This window comes from Balaenoptera borealis, assembly GCF_965194805.1.
Source record: "Balaenoptera borealis genome assembly, chromosome: 1".
In the NCBI taxonomy this organism is placed as follows: Eukaryota; Metazoa; Chordata; class Mammalia; order Artiodactyla; family Balaenopteridae; genus Balaenoptera; species Balaenoptera borealis.
Genome location: NC_138860.1, coordinates 28,026,531 through 28,043,833, shown reverse-complemented (window position 1 = coordinate 28,043,833; position 17,303 = coordinate 28,026,531). Strand labels below are relative to the sequence as shown.

The following is a 17,303-nucleotide window of genomic DNA, read 5'->3' as shown; positions in this document are numbered from 1 at the left end:
AACCAAACTCAACAATATAGTAAAATGATCATATACCATGATCAAGTGGGATTTACTCCAGGGATGTAAGAATGGTTCAGTATTCACAAATCAATTAATGTGATACACCACATTAACAAAAAGGAAAAGTCATGTGATCATCTTGATAGATGCACAAAAAGCATCTGACAAAAATTCAACACCATTTATAATAAAAGCTCTCAACAAAGTGTGTACAAATCATAGGATCATCTCTGTAGGTGATTTGACAAAATTCAACATCCATTTATAATAAAAGATCTCAACAAAATGGGTATAGAGGGAACACACCTCAACATAATAAAGGCTATATATGACAAACCTACAGCTAACATCATACTCAATTGTGAAAGCTGAAAGCTTTTCCTTTAAGATCAAGAATAAGACAAGAATGCCCACTCTCACCACTTTTATTCAACATAGTGTTAGTAGTCCTAGCTATAACAATCAGACAACAAAAAGAATGAAAGTCATCCAAATTGGGGAAAAGAAGTAAAACTGTCACTATTTGCAGGTGGCATGATACTATATATTGAAAGTCTCCACCAAAAACTCTATTAGAACTAATAAATGCATTCAGTAAAGTTGCAGGATACAAAATCAATATAAAGAAATCTGTTGCTTTTCTATACACTAATAATGAACTGTCAGAAAGAGAAAGCAAGATGGACTTCCCTGGTGGTCCAGTGAGTAAGACTCCGCACTCCTAACGCAGGGGGCCCACGTTTGATCCCTGGTCAGGGAACTAGATCCCGCATGCATGCCACAACTAAGAGTTCGAATGCCACAACTGAAGATCCTGCATGTCACAACTAAGATCCAGTGCAGCCTAAATAAATAAATAAATATTAAAAAAAAAAAGAAAGAGAAAGCAAGAAAACAATCCCATTTAAAATTGCATTAAAAAGAATAAAATATCTGGGAATAAACAACCAAGGGTGCAGGAGACCTATACTCTGAAAACTATAAAACATTGATGAAGGAATTTGAAAATAATATAAAGAAATAGAGGACTTCCCTGGTGACGCAGTGGTTGAGAGTCCGCCTGCCAATGCAGGGGACACGGGTTCGAGCCCTGATCTGGGAGGATCCCACATGCCGCGGAGCAGCTGGGCCCGTGAGCCACAACTACTGAGCCTGCACGTCTGGAGCCTGTGCTCCGCAACAGGAGAGGCCGCGATGGTGGGAGGCCCACGCACCGCGATGAGGGGTGGCCCCCACTCGCCGCGGCTGGGGAAGGCCCTCGCACAGGCCTTCACAAGCTCCACAAGCGAGGACCCAACACAGCCAAAAATAAAAATAATAAATAAATAATAAATAAATAATAAAAATTTTTAAAAAAAATTAAAAAAAAAAAAAGAAATAGAAAGATATTGTGTGTTCTTTTATTGGAAGAATGAATATTGTTAAAATGTCCATACTACACAAAGCAATCTATAGATTCAATCCAATCCTTATCAAAACACCAATGGCATTTTTCACAGACCTAAAACAAATAATCCTAAAATTTGTGGGTAACTGCAAAAGACCCTGAATAGCCAAAGCAATTTTGAGAAAGAAGAACAAAGCTGGAAGTATTACACTCCATGATTTCAAACTATACTACAAAGCTATGAAAATCAAAACCACATGGTACTGGACAAAAAACAGACACATAGATCAATGGAACAGAGTAGAGAGCTCAGAAATAAACCCATCAACATCACTAATCACCAGGGAAATGCAAATCAAAACCGTAATGAAATATCACCTCATAGCTCTCAGAACGACTACAGGCATACCTCAGAGATATTGCAGGTTTAGTCTTAATCTACAACAAAGAAGGAAAGAATACACAATGGGGAAGAGATAGTCCCTTCAATAAATGGTTTTGGGAAAATTGGATAGCTGCCTACAAAAGAATAAAACTAGACCACTTTCTTACACCATATTCAAAAATAAACTCTGGGCTTCCCTGGTGGTGCAGTGGGTAAGAATCAGCCTTCCAAGGCAGGGGACATGGGTTGGAGCCCTGGTCAGGGAAGATCCCACATGCCACAGAGCAACTAAGCCCGTGCACCACAACTACTGAGCCTGCACTCTAGAGCCCACGTGCCACAACTACTGAAGCCCACGTGCCTAGAGCCCTTGCTCCACAACAAGAGAAGACACCACAATGAGAAGTCCATGCACCACAACGAAGAGTAGCCCCTGCTCGACACAACTAAAGAAAGCCCGTGTGCAGCAACAAAGACCCAATCAGCCAAAAATAAATAAATAAATAAATAAAAACTCGAAATGGTTTAAATATTAAATGTAAGACCAGAAATCATAAAACTCCTAGAAGAAAACATAGTAGCATGCTCTTTGACATAAGTATTAGCAATATTTTTCTGGATCCTCAGGCCAGGGCAACAAAAGCAAAAATACACAAATGAGACTAAATTAAACTAAAAAGTTTTTGCACAGTGAAAGAAACCATCAACAAAATGTAAAGGCAACCTACTGAATGGGAGAAGTTATTTGCAAATGATATGTTTGATAAGGGGTTAATACCCAAATTATATAAAGAATTCATACAACTCAGTAGCAAAAAAACTAACAGTCTGATTAGAAAATGGGCAGACGACCTGAATAGACATTTTTCCAAAGAAGACAGACAGATGGCCAATTAAATGCCTCCTTTGATACCTTCAGTACTAACAGGATAGAGCCTAATCTAGTCTTGGACCAAGCAGAGCTAGACTCATTTGTCCCTCTTGCCAGCCCCTACTTTCTCAATTTTAGCTTGCAAAGGGTAGTGCTTGCAATACAGCACCTCTCAGATCTTTGACCTTACGTTGTCTTTGGAATAATCTTTATAGAAAAGAAAATTCTAGTGATTAACTAGTCCAGGTTACTTGCCCACATGGTTTTCCTTTCCGCACCAATTTTTATCCTTTCTTTCATGTGCAGCTGGGCTGTCACAGAGACCAAAGATCTCTACTTTTTATAAGTCTGAGACCTGAAAGGCATTACCAAGCAAAACTTTCTAACCCATAGTGCATCACAATACCCTTTGAGTGATGTAAAAGGATCAAGTCCCACAACTCTGCAGTGAGCCTTTACAACACCAGGAGACAGCTGAAATAACTGCTGTCTTCAGAGGACTGCTTTTAAGAACGAGGAGGTCTCTACCCACTGCAGCCTAAGCAGGTAACACCAGTTACTGACTGTACTGCCTCTTCTCTCACTTAGTTGTTGCATTGCTAAATAGCTGATTGCCTTTTGAATGTTCTAGGGACAGGAGCTCACAATTTAAAGAAACTTTGTGGTAGACCATTTTGTAAAGCCAAGAATTCTTTTGGAAACTGAATATTCATACCTTTCAATTTTGAATTATTTGAAGAGTTTTAGATCAACATTTTTTTCTTAGAAACAGGGTATACCTATATTAAGGTATCTGGCTCTTTATGATACAAGAAGAACAAAGCTTAAAAACTGTTAACTAGATTACTAGATTACTGAGTGGACTGATTGTTGGATGGACGGATGGATTCTTTCATTTATTCATTCATTCTGAAGTATGCATTGAGCACTTCCTTTGATGGGGAACACTTTGCAAGACAGTGTGGTAGGAGGACAAGGAGAGTAAAGATAGAGGCCATCAAAACAACGTGGTTCCAAGATCCAGGAGCTTACATAATTTTAACTGAGAGGAAAGACACTGTATGAAACTCATGTCTTGTTCTTTGAAGAATCTCTAGAATCTTATTCAAGGCCTGGCACAAAATTGCCACTCATTAAACATTTTCTTAAATGATGAATAAATGAGTTCAGAAACCAATGAACCACTGAGAACCAAAATGCGTAATAGAATTAATCGAGGGCTCTGTGAATTCAGGGGCAGGCAACGGACCATTTGGAACTCATAGTGCTAGTAAGAGATTGTAAAGGACCTGAATAAAGCCCTGAAGAATGGGTGGAATTTAGCCTAGAAAAAGAGGAAGGAAAGAGCATTCAGGCAGCAGAATTCATGGTAGGAATTTTGGGGGTTGGGTGCAGGGGTGTGGAAGGGGAAGAGAGCAAGTGGGTAATTAACCTTCCTGAACTGGGAACACTGGCTTCCTGAGGAAACAGAAGCAATAGGGGACTGTCAAAGTAACTCAGTTACTGAAAATCATTTTCTAAATGTCCTCTTATGACACACATGCTCAAAAGCCGCTGGGAGACATTGCCCTAGCCACAGAGCAATCCGGCGGTCAGCAAGGCTGCTGTCATACTCCTAGTCAGGGCGGGTCATATGAATTCTGAGATAGCCATCCACCCCCATGCCTTGTCTGCACTGTCAGATTACTAGGGCATGGCTTTCCCCAGGGGCCCACCTTCCCCCAGTGCAATGAGTGCTGATGCCACACCTCCAAGGAAAGGGGACACTCAGGACTCTGGTGTTATAAACGACATTTAGAAAATAAATTGTTGCCATTTGTACGCCAGTTTAAATGCCACTCCCTAACTATTCCTCAAATTTTCCAAAAATTACCAGATAAATAACATCAGAGTCTTGGGACCCTGACTCTAATATCCTGCCTCTGCCCCTTCTTTGGGCAGATTAATTAAATGATAACTTGCTAGTTATCATTTACTTAAGGTTCGCAAGCTAATTAACTTATCAGGTAATTGCTGCTGGTTCCACTTGACGTTGTAAGACTTTAATTTAACAAATATTATTTTTAACTCTTTCCTACCATAAAAAGTAGGTGTCAATATTTAAAATCTTTTTCTAAACCTCAGAAAGCCCATCTCCAAAAGGAGAGCTTCTCACAAGTTTCATATCAGGGAAAATGTCCAGAAGCAAATGTGACTTATCCATTCTTAGAGCCTTTTCCTTTAGAATTCCAAAAGAGACAAGGAGGGATGCAGCCCCTCAACTACCTGAAAGCTAACTTGTCAAAGGATTCTGTTTTAGCAGTTACTGAGCTTTAATTTCACATTGATTGTGCAACTCTATGATTAATATCTGACTTCAACTCCTCTACCACATAAGCAACATGAGAGCAGAATCACATACCTTTTGCTAAATGCTTTTTCCCTAGTGCCTGGTACAATGCCAAGCAAAGGTAGTTGATCAGTAAATGTTTGTTGAGTAAATCAATGAATCAGTGGCACTCGAGGAGAAGGAGGATGGGCTTTGGAGTCAGGCACATCTGGATTTTTTTGTTTACTGGCTATGTGACCTTAAACATGTAATTTAACATCTACAAATTCAGGATAATAACAAACAACTCTCAGGACTCTTGTGAGGACTGAATGAAAGAACATATGTAAAATGTCTGGTTGTCAGCTGAGGACTAGTTTTTTTTCCATCCCCTTTCTACCAGAATGTGATTTCTCTTTTTCAAAATTATTTTAGCTATTTTATTTCCCTTGCATTTCCAAATAAACTTTAGAACAGGCTTGTCTATATCTACAAAAAATCCTGCTAATTAGTTCAACCAGACAAATCAGATCAATTTGGGGAGAATTGTCATCTTTACTATGTTGAGTCTTCCAATCCATGACCACACTGTCTCTCAGGTCTTTGATTTCTTTCATCAGGATTTTGTGCTTTTCAGCATACGTAGCCTGTAAATGTCTCATTAGATTTATACATAATGTTCCTTTTTCCTTTTTTTGAGCTATTGTAAATAGTTGTGTTTTAAATCTTGGTTTTAGTTTTTTACTTAAAGTATAGAAATATAATTTTTTTTATGTGTTGACTTTGTATCCTATGATCTTGTTAAAAAGAGTTATTTGTTTAGGAACTTTATCTATAGATTCCTTGAGATTTTCTACACAATTATGTCATTTACAAATAGGGATAGTTTTCTTTCCTTCCCATCTGTATGCTTTTATTTCATTTTCTTGCCTTATTGCACTGAGTCAGACTTCCAGCAGCATGTTCAGTAGGAGTGGTGAGAGTAACATCCTTGCTTTGTTCCTAATTTCAAGAAGAAATCAGGCTTTCACCATTAAATGTCATGTTAGCTGTAGGTTTTTATGGATGTTCCTTATCAGGTTGAGAAATTTCCTTCATGGTTTGCTAAGAAATATTGCCATAAATAAGCAGAATTTATCAGGTTTTTGACTATGTTACTATATTTTATAAACTTTTGATTTGATCCATAATATATTCTATAATACCAAAAAGTTGCTGAGAAAGTTGGCAAAATAAATCTTATATATTTTTTCCCAAAGTCAGCATGTTGAATATTAACTTTGAGGAAGTTTGCTGGAATGTACATCTTTTATTCATTTACCTTAGTTCACCTTCTGAAATCAGCATAATACAAATTCTATTATTAAATTTTAATGTCTGTGCCCTAGGAGTCTAACCATAGTGATTTAGGGTCCAGCCTTAATAACTGAAAGTGGCTAAAATCCTCGTAAGTAAGAGCCATGAAGATGCCCAAACCTTGACTCACTTCTAGGAATGTATCCTAAGAAATAAATTCAATAGAATCAAACATATAGATGTTCAGCATGACCAAAATGTCCAACATTAAGGGACTGGGTTTCATAAATTATGGCACATTCAGTTATTCAGTAAATACTTATTAAATGTCTACTGTGTATCAGTTATTATCTTTGGCCCTAGAGGTACAGCAGTGAACACAACAGACAAAGCTCCCTGCCCTCATGGTGATTACTTTCTAATGAGGAAGGCAGACATAAACAAGATACCTAAGTAAACATACAGTATGGCAGATGGTGATGAGTGTTGTGGAGAAAACTCAAGCATAGAGCATGGATAAGGAGTCCAGGGGTGGAAGTGGAGAGGATACTGTTTAAATAGAGTGATGGGTGGGCCTCACCAAACAACACAAAAGAACACTAAATATTAGAATTAAGAATACTTTGTGGCAATGCGGAAAATTTTTCATGAAATATTGTTAAATGAAAACCCAAAAATATAAAATAGAATGTCTACTGAGTTTTCAAGTTTTTAAGTATAAACCTGAGTATATATACATAAAATATAAAAAATGAAAATAGTTGTTTATGGGTGGTTTTAATATTATTTTATAGCATTATTTACCCTGAGCATATTGTATTTCAGTTTAAAAAAAGAAAAACATTTAAGGTTTCCCAAGATTAATATGAAATTGAATGAAAGGTAGGATGAAGGTACAGATAGAACTCATGTTTGCGCTGGAAGAATTTTACTAAGGGCACATCAGAAGGAGAATCTTCTATTAAGGCAACTAAAAAATTATATATTTTAAAGGAGATAAAAGTTATGTTGTTCATGGTGCCTCTAACAACAGTTGTGCAGTGTTGGCTGTGAGTATAGAAATGATGACAAGTTTAACATGTGCTCATAAGTGAGTCACATTCAGATTTGGTACGTGACTCTACTTTTTAAGATTAAAATAAAATGCACTGACATATCTTACTGCAAACTACATTTTCTTATGTGTTCAAGAGATGATAGCTAACCACACAAAATGTGATCTGGTACCCTATACACATGGTAGAGGCATCCTCTAAAGGTGCAGAATGGCAATGTCACCCACCCAGACAAGGTCTCCTGATTATTCTGGAAGCTTAGGCTTAGACTCAAAGTGGGCTATGAATGCGTTCCTCTGAAAGGGTTTCTTTGGCATAGCCAAGTTACAGCCACCCAGGACTGGTGTTCCCTGCGGTGCTGATTCAGAATTTCTAGTCACTGAGCAATCACTCTATCATCAGAGGCACACTAGGTGTTTTCTTTGTTAGGAGCACAAATGTCCTAAATATCTTGCATTCTTCTCTCCAGCATGTCACTTCTAGTAAAATGAAATCCCAGCAGTCACGTTTCTGAGCTTAAGGGAGAACTCAACTGTGTTTACTCAGATTTTCTCTGTCATTCTTTCTTCCATCTTTTTTTTTTTTAAATAAGCACACCAGTGCTAAAAGTAAAAACACACTTTGTAATTAACAGGCTCTGTTGGATAGCCAAACTGTTCTGTTATAATCTTGTTTGAAAATTTTCAAGTTGCTTGAAAACATGGAGGTGAAATAAAGCAGCCAGCTGGCCTGTGGACAGTAAGTTAACAAGTTATAAAAAGAAGAGAGAAAGGCATCACACTCTTTTTTCCAATTCTTTCTCCCTCCTGGTTACTGCTTCTTTTGGGTTGTCCCCAGTTTTGTTTTGGCTGATGGTCTGGGGGCTCCATGGTTGTTTTGATATAGCATAGTCGTTAAGATAAATGTTTCTGGAGCCAGAGGATTCTAACCATGGTTCCTCAGAAGTTATTCTACTTCTCAGAATCTCAGTTTTCTTGTCAGTAACATAGTGATAAACACTTCACAGAGTTTCTGGGAGTCTAATATGAGTTCATGCATGTTACCTGACACATTATACGTGCTCATAAGTAGAAACGCATATATTCTCCTTTCTCACAGATGCTTTTTAGGTTAGAAAACACTCACACATGCATTACTGCCTCACTTACCTCTCCAGAAAGATATTGTAATCATCCATATACTTAGTGGGCTCCTGAGTCTGTTCAGGCGGCTATAACAAATTTCAGAGGCTGGGTGACTCGTAAACAGTAGAAGTTTCTTTCTCACACTTCTGGAGGCTAGAAGTCCGAGGTCAGGGTGCCAGCATGGTCGGGCTCTGGTGAGACCCCTTCCACGTTGCAGGCTGCCGACTTCTTGTATCGTCACATGGCAGAAAGAGGCCCAGGGAGCACTCTGGGGTCTCTTTCATAAGAACACTAGTTCCATTCATGAGGGCTCCACACCCATGATGTAATTACTTCCCAAAGGCTCCCCCTCCAAATACCATCACATTGGGATTAGGGTTTCAACCTATGAATTTCAGGGGGACACAAACTTTCAGTCCACTCCCGTGGGAAAATGATTTGCCACAGGTCACATGGGTCTCAGTCCAACGTTCTCCTGCTACACCATGTTTATGCAAATCAGAGGCCCAACTGTCTTTGTATATACATAATATATACACATAGTACAAAATTCATAAGGTACACAGAAGGTAAACTGTAAAAAAGTAAGGCTTTCTCCCACCTCTGTCCCCCAGGCATTCAGTTTCCTCCCCATTGTAGACTCTTTCTCTACTGAATACTTAGATGCAGTGGTTTTTCTGTGGCAAGTCCTCTCCAGTAGATAATCAGATGCAATATGAAATTTTAGACTGGAAACATTACATATTACATGTTTAAATCCAGGGCCAGTATAGGAAACAGAAAGAGTTTGATGTAGATAACGAGGTGCTTACAAAATCATTGGAAAGGTTGGAGGGTTAGGCTCTGGGGAAGGCCTCTAGGAAGCTTCTAGAACACCTTCACAAAACTGACCCATCATGGAAGCAGCTACCTGTGCCCTGATCAGGAAACTGCTTCCAGACAATTGAGTTCAAGAACCTAGTCCCAAAGCCACCAGCACTGCCACTGCAGCCCCCTCTCCACACTCACGAAGCTGGTGTTTGAACACTAGAACACAGCATTCAGCGCTGCCTTCAACACAATTGCCTTTTGACACCCTCAAAGCTGCAGATTGGACAGGGGCATTCTGCTGAAAAAAAAAACAAAAAAAACCACATCGTCATAACCGCCTTGCCGGTAGAACAAGTCAAAGCAGCAGGAAACAGCCTCTGTCTCGTTTTCATCTTCCAAATCTCACTCAATTACATCTGACTGGAGGATCCTAATTCATATCCAGAATTCTAGTTGTGAGGGAGTATGGAAGATGCAGTGCTTAGCCTGCAAACTCATGCAGTAGGAAGACACCCTAAGAAAGGTGAGAAAGGAGGCTACGTGCCCAACTTGCACAGTACTTTCTATTTTTAAAGAAAAGCATGTCTATATGTATTGGCTTATGCATTCCATTTCTTTTTGTTTGAGTCTATTTCCTTCCCTAAATAGTCTAGCAGAAGCTATGATGGTCCTATGATGGTCCTTCAAGCCAGACTTTGTAGTACTAGATAGCTCATGCCTGGAAATGTATATAAACTTGCAATATGAAACTTCACTCTAATTTTTTTTTCAGAATCCTATCCATCATGACTGCCATCCGGCTACGAGAATTTATTGACCGTCACCCAGGGATCCCACCCAGGTAATGTTCTTCCAAATACAGACGCCTCCAGAGCTGCAGCAAGGTGGACAGACACCTAGGGAATTGGAATTGCTCACCTCACCCTGCTGCTTGCTCCCTGATTAAGAGATAACTGCTACCAGAGGTTCTAGTGAAGTTTCTTTGGGTTTAGAGAAAGTTGTAAAAAAAAAAAAAAAAAAAAAATCCCACATTCATGGCAGAATCCAAGCAAACAGGCAATTCCAGATTCCCAAAAGATTGGAAGGATGTTGGTTTTTGCTTGGGAAGAGCTTTAGTAAGGAACCCAAGCCCAAATTTCAGAGGGGACCCATTTACTCTTCTTGGGATAAAACAAACCACTCTCATGCTTTTGCAACATGGGATGCAGCCGCACAGACAGAAACTAAGTAGTTTCACTCTTTCTCTGAGTTCATCAATGGCCCAAGAATAAAACGTAAATGAGACCAAAGCCTTCCGTTGCATAAAACCCTTGTTTTATTGAACTGAAAGCAGCCTCCAGTTACACTGCCGGGTCTATTTCTCTTCCTATTCCTTTGGTACAGGACATCTACTTCCTATCTGCCCACAGTGAACGAATCACAGAGTTCACACAAAAATAACTCTGAACTCTTCTGAAAAGAAGTCATCGCACAAACACAAAGATAACTCTGGATGTGACATGAAGTTTAGAGAACTGGGTTTGATTCATGCCTCTGGCATTTATCAGCTGAGTGATATTTAGAAAGTCCACTTAACCCCTCTGAGCCTCAGTCTCCTTTTCTGTAATGGGGTGTTAATAATGTTTACCTGACAAGGTGACTGTGAGAATTAGATGAGATCATCTCTGTAAAGATGCTTTGTAATGTATGAAGCCCAACACTGACACAAGGGCTGCATCGTCACTGTGTCACAGGCTACCTCATTCTCTAGAGAGATCCTCCCCTGTGCATGTTGGATTTTGCCTGCAGGTAAGCCCAGATCCTGCTCCGGTTACATTCACCCTCCCAGGGGATGGGTTTGCTCTTGTCTGGACCGAACATGTCACCTCAAAGAGCCAAGCTGTCAGGGACTGGTAAATACTGTAGGTTGGAATCAGACGCACCTGGACTTCTACTCCCACCCAAGGAGAAGGAAAGGCCTTTCTACAGCTGACTCAAGAATCTTGTAAGCCAAGTCAATAAAATGGGTCTGGGCAGAGTCCAGGGTGGGGCTCCTGGGCCAGATCTGGAGGCCAGCCCAGCTTTCTTACCCATTAATCGATTTTGCCTAACACCCAACCCCGCCTCGGGAGAGGCCGGGTACTGTGCAGCCTCTGGGAATACTGACTGCCACGCCAGGCCAAGCATTGCCACTTAAGATGTACACATTCTTTTCCAAACAACTGACATTTTAACCTGTTAATCGAGAGCCTTCTCCTGTTTGAAGTGAAGGCCACATGGGTGAACTTGGAAAGTCTACCCAAAGAGTTGGAGGAAAAATGTATCATGCTTTCATTTCTCAAAACTCTCCACATCTCCACCCAGCCCCCGCTCCAACACCTACCTGCTTACACACTTTCCCATTCTCTCCACTCCAAAACCTATCCAGGGAGACTCCCGAGGGACTTGGGGTGGGCATGTTACCTGGTACTGGTGAGGGGCTTCTCCATTCTCAGATGGCTTGTACAGACCGCTTCTAGGAGCAGTGCCTGGGCTGCTTGCTTGGACTCATGCCAGGGAGGAACCCAGAGTCAAAACACAGCCTAGTGCAAACAGTATAGCAACTGTGAGAAACCAGTGTCATTCTGGAACTGCAACTGGATGCTTAACAAAGTATAACGTGGCCGTAGGGTAATCTTTCCAAGGTAGTGCTTGGAAACTGGATGGGCGCCTAAGAAAGCTGTATCGCCCACTCCCGTGCACTCAGAAATGTCATTTGTTCCCTATTACAGTGCCAGTAATTCTTCTTATGACCTAATCCCCTGCTGTTATTTACTATTCAGGGATCAGTCATATTATCCCAGACGCTGGGCAGGTCTAGACAGCCTGTGGTTTTTCTGAAAATTAGAGCTCCCTGAGGTCCTGTTTGCATAGACAGACAGACCCGCCCTGCTTAGAGCACTTGCTTTTTGCACGAGCTAGACAACAAGGTCCCCACTGGCCCTCACAACACTCCACGCTGATCCCAACTGTCTTGGCTTCTATAATTCCCCTCACCTGGAACCTCTTCCCCATCCTATTTACTTGCCCAAACCCTAGACACCCCTCCCTCTTTTGTGCCCCATTGACCCTTTATTCAGATCACAGTTTCAGCACATAAAGAGCATTATGAGGACAAGGCCTGCTTCTTAGTCACCTTTGTATCTGCAGAACCTAGCAGTGTGCAGAGTACGTTACGTACATTCAATAAATGCTGGTTGGAATGGAGGCATAGCTTAAGTTTCCATTCATCATCCAACACATGTTTGGCAAGCTACTTCATGCAGACCTATGCACTACTTTCTACTGACTCTTCTTGAATTCTTATGGCACCTACCAAGTGCTCAGAACCTGTGGAGGTCCCAAAAGACCCCACATAACACAGACTCTATAGTCATCCTCTCAACAGGGGTCACTTTCCGGTGTTCTGTTTCCTGGAGAATGGCAGCCTTCTCCCCAATGCCTGAAGCCTCAGCCTTGTCTTGGACCCCTCCTTCTTTTTCACTCTCAACACTCTCTTAACAGTGATCTCAGTCAGACCTCTCCTCTCATCCACATTTCCACCACAAAGTGAGAGCTTCCCCACGTAGTACATTACTATGATTGTGTCCTGACCAGTCTCTCTACTTCTAGTCAGATTGTCCTCAAATTTGCTTTCCATACGGCCACCAGCGAAATCTTTCTAAAATAAAAATTGCGTTTGTCATAAATCTTCTTAAAGATCCTACAAAGATTCCCTATTACCTACCTCAGTGGTTCTCAACCTTTCAGACAAACCCTCCCTTTGTTTATAACAAATATTTTGTAATGTCCCTGCTACTCTCCTGAAATAAAATCTGTAAATAACATAATCCAACTACACGTAATTTTAAAATATCAATATAATGCTATAACCATAATCTAAAAGGAAAGTAATTAATTATAAAAGAAGATGTATTTCAGAATGTAAGATCTGGGCACCACTAGCCCTCGGTCCCTCCCCCTGACACCACTGTGTTTCAGCTGCACACACCCCACCCAGCTCACCTCACGCCTCAGAAGACCTCCCCTCACTCTCCACCTCGTTCACTCACGCCTGTGCTTCCAAATGTCCTCCCAACCCAGCCCTCCCAGGCAGGGCTAAAGCCCCTCCTCTAGGTTTACAAGCACCTTGTGCTTTGACCTTCACAGTGCTTCTTCATTTTTAGCCCCTATATATTTAATTATCAGAGTTTTTTTAAACATTGTGAAAGTTTGTAAAAATATCTAAAGTAGAAAAAATAGTATAAGGAAGCCCCATGTATCCATTTCCATCTTTCAACAATTATCAACATTTGCCCCACTGGTTTTATATATTCTCTTATTTTTTTTTTTCTGATATTGTGAACCTAATACCTGACATGTCAAATATTTCTTTATGAATCCTGAAAACTAAATCCTGAAAAATGGATAACAAAAGACACTCCTATCAAGAGATTCCAAAGGTTTTATGAACTTTGTGCCAGGAACTGGGGATAAAGACTGAATGTATTTTTTATGATACCACAGCTGTTTTTCTTCTGTAAAGAACTAATCATAATAATTGTTTTTCTCTCACCCCCTTACTGTTCCCACTAGTATATTCATTGCTCATCAAGGAAAGGACCTCCATGGCTATTACCCTGGGCAGCTTGCAAGAGTTCATTATGCTTATAGTGTGAAGAGATCTCCCAGGTGAGACACCTTCCTAAATCTTAATGTTCAAAAATTTCACTAAAGTTAGAATAATAAATGAAAAAAGGGGAATCACAATTTGTAATGATAATAATAACAATAATAATTATTATTGTTTAGTGGATGGAAAAATTTGGAAGGAAATGCAGCAAAATGTTAACAATGGTTTTTCATGAATGGTGAGATTATTGATATTTGTATTTCGTGTTTTATCTTTTTCTCTATTTTCCAGATTTTTTGTAATGAACATATATCACTTTTATAATTAGCAATAAATATAAAATTTTATTAAATCATCAAAGAAATTTAAGAAACACCATGAGTTTAGCATTTTCACTCAGTCAAATAACAAACTTCTTGAGAGTCAGTTTCCTTCTCAATAAAATTACAAATTTGGTCTAAATGGTTTCTGCCTTTCTGCAGGTGATTTTAACAAAAAGGGGAAAAAAGTAGGTACTTCAATGCTATTTTCTAGTTTTGGGGGGCTGGAAACCACAGCAGTTAATAACAGCAATTTGAGTAACTTATGAAATGTTTGATCTTAGGCAGTTTTCATTCCTTCTGAGTATCAGTGACTTATCTGTTAAATAAAATAATTGATATAAAATTCTAGAACATGGTAAGCACTCAAAATATGATTGCTATTATTTTGAGTTCATCATCTAGTATATTTTACAAACTTCTTTTCTTCTCTTAATTGCCTTTGATGTAGTCAACTCCTGATTATTCTCCAAGCAAAGAAAAGGGAGCCATGGCAACTATAAAGCAGCACACAGTCTGAACTTAATAGATGATCAATCTGGAAGTAACTTTAGCTTTTTGAATTCTGATTCAGTTTAATAAATAAGATGTAGCCCAGAGAACTGACATGTCTTGCCTGAGGTGTAGTTGGTTGGTGTAAAAGCTGGGACGTGAGTTGATCCAATTTTCTGATTGCTGTTCAAGGCTCTTTGTTCTAACTCGAATACATTCTTACATCAAACTCTTGTTAGGGCCATGTTCTCTGCCAGAGGATAAACAAGGAAGGAAACAACAGAACTCCACTGCCAGAAGCCAGCTCCACAAGGCACTCTCCACGTGTGTTCTGTGGACTCTGACCGCTCCCCCAAATCCAGTGCCTCACCCTCCTCCTAACACAGGACACTCGGGCAAAGGGAACCTTGACTCTGACAAGACTTGTGCCTGCCCAAGATTAGTCTTAGGGAGAAAACTTAGTGCAAACGTCAATCAATGACTTTATTAAACTTCTGGTTAAGAATAAGAATAAGGAAAGATGAGCAAAAAACAAAACAGGAAATAATGCAGTTATTTGAACCAGTCCTAACTTCCGTTTTTATAGTCATAGTTTAAATTGATAGTTGCCTAATGGCTTACCTTCACCAGATATATTCTCCCACCAACTTGATATTTTCAGAATTACGGTTCCTCCTTTGAGTGAAAGTCTTGTCTTCAGAATACTGATGTATTACTTGACAACAGAGAAGATTCTGGTTCCATAGAAACATTCAAAGCAAAAGCAGAGCAGGCTGACGGTCTAGCAGGGGTAGATCTAGGGCCAATCACCAGGATCTGGTTCAGAAGCCATACGTGTCAGTGGCACAGAAGTGACCAGAGAGCAGTAACAGTCAGGCAGAACACAAACTCACAAGAGACTGACACATTCATCAGACAGCTAATATTTTGATTGACAGCAGGAGACAAGCTTTTGTAGGGAAAGAAGTGCTCCTGCCCGCCATATAAGGTACCCACTTTCCAGGACCAAATACCTATTAAGCACAAAACAATAGCAAGTAGAGGTGGGAGGGAATTCTTGGTGCTTCTCCACGCCAGTCCACAACAGAGCACTTCTGCATCCATCTAGCATTGCTCCCCTGTCCAGTACCATACACACACAAACAGAGTCTTGCTCTTCCCTTTTCTGAAATTCAGGTAAGGCCACTCCATTTCTGCTAACACACTCTCTCTTTAAAGGAGGCACACCACAATCAGGTTTTTACCCAAGTATCTAAACATAATGTGTTATGATTAAACACTGTCAGTTATCACATTTCAGTGTGATTAATCATGGTTATACAATCAAGTTAGATGACGTCCTACTCAGAATGATTGGATTTAGATATTCTTAAATCTCACCAAACATTTAATATTTTTCACATCTCTAGCAGCTCAGCTCATCTGCTTTACAGTTTTAAATACATGTTTATTAAAACATTTAGAAATGCTGATAATCAAAAAAAATTTTTTAATTATCCATAATGTCATTACCCAGAGATAGATAATCATGTAGAATCTTCCAGATATACACAAAATAGAATGAGATGGTATTTTGAAACACTTTTTTCCCCAGTTTTACTGAGATATAGTTTACATATAACATTTTATTAGTTTAAGGTATACAACATAATGATTTTTATATATGTACATATTGCAAAAAGATTACCACAAGTTTATTAATACACATCACCACATATAGTTACAATTTTTTTCTGGTGATAAGAACTTTTAAGATCTATTTCTCTCAGCAACTTTCAAATATACAATATAGCATTGTTGACAATAGTCACCATGCAATACATTACATTCCCAGAACTTATTTTATATCTGAAATTTTGTACCTTTTGACCATCTTCGCCCATTTCCGCCACCCCCCACACCTCACCTTTGGCAATCACTATTCTGTGTTCTGTTTTTATGAATTCAGTTTTTTTACATTCCACATATAAGTGAGATTATACAGTATTTGTATTTCTCTGCCTGACTTATTTCACCTAGCAAAATACCCTCAAGGTCCATCCATGTTGTCACAAATGGCATGCTTTTCTTCTTTTTTTGGTGGCTTTAAGTGGTTTTATTTCTTTTTTTTAACACCTTTACTGGAGTATAATTGCTTTATAATGGTGTGTCAGTTTCTGCTTTATAACAAATAAATGAATAAGTGAATCAGCTATACATATACATATATCCCCATATCTCCTCCCTCTTGCGTCTCCCTCCCACCCACCCTATCCCACCCTTCTAGGTGGTCACAAAGCACCAAGCTGATCTCCCTGTGCTATGCGGCTGCTTCCCACTAGCTATCTATTTTACGTTTGGTAGTGTATATATGTCCATGCCACTCTCTCACTTCATCCCAGCTTACCCTTCCCCCTCCCCGTGTCCTCAAGTTCATTCTCTACGTCAGCATCTTTATTCCTGTCCTGCCCCTAGGTTCTTCAGAAACTTTTTTTTTTCTTTTTTAGATTCCATATATATGTGTTAGCATACAGTACTTGTTTTTCTCTTTCTGACTTACTACACTCTGTATGACAGACTCTAGGTCCATCCACCTCACTACAAATAACTTCATTTCTTTTTATGGCTGAGTAATATTCCATT

At 39.6% G+C, this 17,303-nt stretch overlaps 1 protein-coding gene and 1 long non-coding RNA gene across 2 annotated transcripts in view; one reads left to right on the top strand and one right to left on the bottom strand.

The window, feature by feature from the left end:
• LOC309605594 overlaps positions 1 to 13,921 on the bottom strand; it is a 106,816-nt gene extending 92,895 nt beyond the window's left edge. Inside the window, exon 1 of the long non-coding RNA XR_014231424.1 lies at positions 11,682 to 13,921. This is a non-coding gene — a long non-coding RNA (uncharacterized lncRNA). The remainder of the gene's footprint in view (positions 1 to 11,681) is intronic.
• Positions 1,856 to 17,303, top strand: part of SPMIP3 (sperm microtubule inner protein 3) — a 44,903-nt gene continuing 29,455 nt past the window's right edge. The window contains exons 1-2 of the mRNA XM_082341640.1: positions 1,856 to 10,080; positions 13,833 to 13,928. Of these exons, the coding sequence (XP_082197766.1) occupies positions 9,983 to 10,080; positions 13,833 to 13,928 (194 nt within the window). The 5' untranslated portion in view covers positions 1,856 to 9,982. The remainder of the gene's footprint in view (positions 10,081 to 13,832; positions 13,929 to 17,303) is intronic.